General features: G+C 46.6%; 1 protein-coding gene across 1 annotated transcript; it reads right to left on the reverse strand.

The window, feature by feature from the left end:
- Positions 1-548: 548 nt before the first annotated feature.
- FCAMR (Fc receptor, IgA, IgM, high affinity) lies at positions 549-5924 on the reverse strand. Its single transcript, XM_012726789.1, is given in 2 exon segments — positions 549-892; positions 5852-5924. Coding segments are annotated over 2 exon segments (417 nt in total).
- Between the last annotated feature and the right edge of the window lie 590 nt (positions 5925-6514).

The raw sequence follows: 6514 nt of genomic DNA on the forward strand, positions 1-6514 counted from the left end.
ATTATCCAACTCACTACCTTTTGGAATTCTCTCCAAATGTATATTTCACAACATTCTGGGGAAATTGGGTGGGATAGCTTATGTGCATTCAGTTGGGAAGTTTTCTCCCTAATGCCAACCTTTCTTCTAATAATTCTTCTCAAGGAAGCATTCTTCTGAGAGAAAAGCCTATGTTTTAAATCCTTGCCTACTGCTGGATTTCCTGTATCACTCTCCTTGTGTTAAAAACCCTCTTGGGGCCCTTCCTGGCAGCACAGGGGGTTAAAGCGCAGCACTGCAAGCCAGCCAGCCACTTCAATGAGAGTTCAATCCCAGCCCCTGAGGTGACCCACATGGAGTGGCAGACCTCTCCTGACCTGCCCGCACTCCTCAGCAGTGTACCTCGTCAATTGGCCTGTTCTGTTCCCCATTGTGTCTCTGGTGAAGCCTCTCACCATTCCTGTGCCTCTGGCCTGCACTCCCCCCAAAAAGTCCTCTTGGATTCTTGGGTCTCCTTTTATGCCATCTCCTTCCTAGCTTTCGCTCCACCAACCTCGACCCACTGGCCATCAGCTCATACCTGCAGATATGGTCAGGTTCACGTTGAAGAACAGCATATTGTTTCTGTCTCCAATACTATAGCGTTAGTGCCCCCCATCATTCAGGGACAGCTGGAACAATGTCACCACAAACAAGCCATTCTGTGGGAAATCTGCTAGCGTCACATGGCCATGGTAGTGAGGGTCAGTGTTGTGGCTGGTGGACACAATGATGGGCCAGATCCAAGTCAGAGGTCTTAGTTGACATCAGTACTTCCTCTGGAGCCTGTTGATGGGCAAGGGGGTACAGTGGCACTGGATAGTGACAAGCTTCCTAGATTCCCCAGACACCAGCCTTAGACCCTTCAATGCATCTGCAGTTGCAGGCAAGATAAAAAAGTCAAAGTGCTGAATGTAGTCATTGGGGAATTATAAGCTCAAAATTCTTCCTGAATAAGAAGACCGACAGGAAGTGCCTCTGTGAAAGTGAAACTAAGAAGAATCAATATTGAAATGTCAAAGCTTAGCCACTGAGTCAGGAGTAGCCTCAGGATCTAGAATGGGGTGTATCCAAGATGCCCTCTGAGAGATGGAAATGTAGTAATGATCTTACTCCCTGCTTAGCCCACAGTTATCATAAGCCAAGCATTCCCATACAAGTCTGCCCAGGGCCTGGGGCCGTTCCACTGAGCTCCAGTACGAGTATTTAAGAAGGTCTGTCTAGGAGTCTGGCAAGATAATGGGAGAGTGAAGACACTGGGTTTGCCAAAACAACCACACTGCATGTAAATAAAAACAAGAGCCCAGGGCATGATGGCAGGCCATTGCATACAAAGAGAGGATGGCACAGCAAGGCGGGTAAAAAAGTTGAGGTTGGAGCATGATGGGCGCAGTGTAACCCAGGAGAGGGAGGAAGGCTGTGATCAGGAACCACTTTGATGCTGTTGTTGATTCAGGGATCATGTCCACATGAAGGACTTGAGAACCTCGGGAAATGCCCTGGAGGAAGCACAAATGGTGGGTGTGCAGAACAGCACATTTACTTCAGGAGAATTTTCAGAGAAGGGGAGCAAAGATCTGTGAAAAAAAGCTGATAGAATTGGCCCTCCCTCGTGGTGCAGCGGGTTAAAGTGCAGCACTGAGAAGCTAAAGCCACTTCAGCATGAGTTTGACCCCCACCCTGGAGGTGACCCACATGGTGTGGCAGAGCTCTCCTGACCTGTCTGCTGCTCCCCTAGCAGTGTGCTTCATCAGTTCTGCTCCCCATTCTGTCTATCATGAATCCTCTCACTGCCCCACATGTCTGGCCTGTACCCCAGTTCTACATGCATAAATAAGTAAATCTTAAAAAAGAAACTGGTAGAATCATAGCTAGAGGCCTGCACAGGTACACGTTAAAGCACCATAAGGGAATCAGACACCCAGAGCTAGGGAATGAAGCAGCCCACTTCCCTAAGCAGGGGGTGTTTGGACAGGTCATGACCTGGCAATCGCTGGTGTGGGGCCTGTGTAAGGCTGCAATTGTTGACTTGACTACCTGGATCCTGCCCTGGAAGGTCAGATTGGCACTTTTGTGCTTCAGTGGAAATAAGATTTCTCTCTACCCTGGCAGCTCACCTTCACTCGAGGCCAAAGCAAATAACTAGATTTGGTACAAAGTGCCATGAACTAGAGTTTAATGCACCTCGTCCTTGAAAACATGGACAAATGTCTCAGGACAAAGTTCTGTACTTGAAAGACAAAGGGCGTAAATCCAGCCATGACTCCATTGCTATCAAACCGCTTCCCAGATCTGTAATTATTGAGAGAAATTGGGAGAGGTCTGCCCAAGAGCAGTCTTTTTGTTGAAGGAATTTGCAAGCCCTGAGAAATCCACACTTAGATGTCTTTAAAGCAGCTCTCCCAGGGGTCCCTTCTGATGATTCTTCAGTGGGTGCCATGAAGAGTTATTGCTAGAATAACCGACTTTGTACCCTCTTGCTTTAGGATGTGTGTGTGTCTATCAATTTGTCCTACAAAATTAGGATCTTTGACACAAGCAAGTTCACTTTGAGATCCTATTGAAAGGACTGGTGACATAATTAGTCAGGCCTGTGGAAAATGCAAATGCAGCATACTTTGTTCAAAAGTTATTAAGCATTTTACTGAATAGCTCTGCTATTGCCACACACCTTCTGGGTCTGGAAGCCGGTATGTGCCCAGGTGAGCCCATGAGGCTGCCCAGCCCAGTGTCCATGTCTTAATATCAAGTTAGAGGAAGTGCAGGCCATAGAGGCCATGGATTTCTCAGTGCTCACTTCAGGCTTGATTAAGTAGCATTGCCAATTATGCCACTGTTGATAAGTTCAAATGGCAAGTTAGCATTGAAAGGTTAGAATATTCACAATTACAAACAAGGACGATCTCAGGACACTTGTGATGTGGCCTGATAAATGCTCACTCCTTAGATTTCAGGAATTCTTGTTATCCACATGTGGCATGTTGGAGGGGGCTCAGCTTCATTCATCAGCAGGACATGGTCATCTGGCTTTGCAGGACAAATCCTTGCAATGTGAATTACTTTTTTTTTAATGATACCAAGTTTTATGTATGCTAAAGAACTTTGGTGCATTTTATCAGTAGATGTTATATATAATTAAAGTGTTTGGAATCTTGCGTTTGTGAGTGCTGAAGAAGGGGCTAGATTTTAGGATCAATTTGGTGACCACATGCGGGGTCGCTGATGCTTTTCCTCACCCTTCAGCTTTAGCAGAGGCAGGTGTCCCTGTCTTGAGTCCCCACCGCCACCCAGCTGTTGGCTTCTCCCAGGGCTGTGGCTTCTTCCAGGAAATGATGCCTGTGGTTGGAGAGATGCCATGGGCTGGAGCCCACGTGATGTGAGACAGTGCAATCTGTGGGGGTAAAGAGGGCGAGGCGGGCTTCTGCCAGGAGAGGGTTGAGAAATGTACTTCTTGTCCCAAACGTGCGTCCCAGAGGGAAGAGGGCCAGCCTGCAAAATTTGAGTTTGTGTCTTCTTTGTGAAGGGGCCAAAACAGAGCCTGGAACTAAGGAAGGAATCGGGCCCTCAGGGGCAACAGCGCTCACAAGAGGAAGTCAGCTGGAAACCCATCTGGTTAGGAGGTTCCTGCCTCTTCTTTCTAGGACAAGCCTTTGCTGGGGCCCCCAGCAGCAGTTGTCAAGACCGGGAAGAGGTTAAGAGGAGATGAGAGAGACTTTGGGGAGATGAGGACACATAGCTTTTAGTGAAGATTAAAATGTGTATCATAAAATTTCAGTGGAATGGAAAATGATCAGATTTGGAGACTTGAAGGAGTTAATTTAGGAGTATTCCTGAAACACTAGCAGAGAAAGTCTGGTGTGCTTGAGTTTGCATTTGAAGACACCAGAAATCTGCTTCTACTGAAAATTTCTTTTCAAAGATTTATTTATGCATACAGAACTGGGGTACAGGCCAGATGTATGGTGGGTGAGAGGATTCATCAGAGACAGAGTGGGTAACAGAACAGGCAGATCAACAAAATACACTGCTGAGGGGAACAGCAAGTGGGTCAAATGAGGTCTGCCAAGCCATGTGGATCAACTGTCCGGGGATCGAACTTGTGCTGCATTGGCTTTGGAGAGCTTCATAGTGTGGTGCTTTAACCTGTTGTACCAACAGGAAGAACCCTCTACGGAAAACTTTTAAAGAGAGACGAGGTTAAAATAAAAAGATGCTGTGTTCTATCTCAGAGTCTATCACCTTTGATTCATTAAAATACTGATTTGTTTATAAGCCAGACATGGAGATACTCGTGTATGGGTATTGTCACAGTGCTTTTATTCATTCATGAAGTCATTCAACAGCTGTTTTGTGAAGCCTCTTCTTGGTGCTACCTTCTAGGCATGGGGCACTTAGAAAGTCACTCAGGGGCTTCCCGTTACCACCAGAATAAAATTTAGTTGCCACAGCTTGGAGACAGACCATTGCATCTTCACCTAATATATATCTGGCCTTCTTGCCTTTGTCAAGGGGCCCATCTGCCATCCATCTATCCCCAGGGACAGACTCATGCTATTGACTAAATAAAAAAAAAGAGATATTTTTATTTACCCATGTACTTTCTTTTTAAACTCTGAATTCTTTCAAGATAGGGCAGGGTCTTCATTTTCCCCTAGTGTTGGGTTTGGCACTGGAATTTGTGCCAATGAAGCACTTCTGTCTTTCACATGCCCTGAGCACTTAACTCACTTGAGAGAAGAGAGCAGACAGAGGATCACAACAGCAACATTGGAAATTCAGTTTGGCGTCTGGCCTCGCATGTGAACTCTCATCTCCCTCATTCCTCCTGGCCAGATCTGATCACTTCCTGGGTTCCTCGCATGCTCTTGCCTTCCAGGAAGGAAAACTGTGGACATTCCTGGACTACTGTGGAGTACTGAATCCCAAGAGAACCATATATTTCTGCAGCCTGGAGCACTGGGGGCTGTTTCGCCCTCTGAGGTAAAGCTGTCTTGGGACTCAGCTGGCAGCAGGCCACCTAAGTTGAGAAAGGGCACTTCCTATCTTGCCCTCTGGCTAGCAATCTGTGAATAATGAAGAGGACTGAGAGAGGCAGTGAGAAGAGGGAGGAAGGAGCAGTGATGCCACCCAGGCCAGCGCCTTCCCGTGGTGGGCTCTCCTTTGCTTGGTGCAAGAGTTGCACTGGCTATGTCTAAGAGCTTGCAAGCCAGGAGCCGCTTCCCTGAGAGAAGCATGACTCCATTTCCACACACCTAAGGACAGGCCCTAGGCTGCCACCAGGGTAAAATGACCTTGTGGTTTCTGTGTTCAGGCGGCTGAGACATCCTTCCTCTGTGGGACTCCAGTATCACAACCATGCACCACTGAGCAGTGGAATCTGGTGGAGCATTATGCTGTGGGCTACATGCTAGAAGTTTACACTTTAGCTAGAATTGTGGGATCTGGAAAGGCCATTCAGCCTTGGTCTTCAGTTTCCTCCCCCAGGGAATGAGAATATGTACAGAATTGCTGTAAAACTAAAGGTGATTATGTTAGTGGTAACTGTTCCTGGCATGTATTTTTTCTCCCGTTCTCCCTTGTCCCTTCTTTTTTTCATCAGGGAGATTTATTCCTTCAAGAGAAACTTTCTTTCACTGATGGTGTGTCGCTAGTCAGTCACAAGGAATTAAAAATTAACTTTCAAAGTGAATAGTTGTGTGCATGAGGATTCTAGTCTCTTTCTTCTAGAAAGCCCTCCCTGTCCCTCAACTCATGGCTATCCTCCGCTTCTCCAGTTTCTCTCCCACTGGTCTGGAGAACTCTTTGGGACAGGGCTTCTTAACCAGGCCCCTACATGTCAGCGTGTAGTGCACAGCGATTGTGAGCAAGAGTCGATGGCACTTTAACAGACACAATACTGACTCCATGGTCACTGAGTGGCAGATGAAAAGATCATACATCAAACTTCCATCTTTTGCTTTCTCCATAGGATGTTCATAGATGTTTTTAATCAAAAGATTAAAATTGATCTTTCACGCTAACTTTTTGTATTTATTCACGGCACCTACGGAGTTTTCATTTTTATGCAAAAAAAAAAAAAAGTTTTTGCTTCTTCTTTCTACTCTTAAACATGCTTCGCCTATGTTTAAGGACAGGTGATGCCCATAGGTAGGATCCCAGGTAGACACAGCCTTACAAGGACCCTGGACAGTCTGGGATATAGACTAAGCGAGGGGGCAAAGGGTGTGTGGCAAGATGGAAAGAGAGGGAGAGAGGAGGGAATGAGAGGGAAATAGGGTCCATGCAGCTGGCCCTGTGGCTGCCAGACATCAGCTCAACCATGCCCAACTGTTTACACCACTGTCTCTGTTGTCCAGCCACTGGCCACTGGCATGTCAGATTTGGGAAACACTGAGTTCCTTGCCCTCCTTTTTGTGACTCCCCTTAGGAACTCCTGGCTTTTGGGTGCTGTACAGAAGCTCTTTAACTTGATATAGTCCCATCTATTTATCTTTGC

This window comes from Condylura cristata, unplaced genomic scaffold (assembly GCF_000260355.1).
Source record: "Condylura cristata isolate star-nosed mole 26May11 unplaced genomic scaffold, ConCri1.0 scaffold00018, whole genome shotgun sequence".
Classification (NCBI taxonomy): Eukaryota; Metazoa; Chordata; class Mammalia; order Eulipotyphla; family Talpidae; genus Condylura; species Condylura cristata.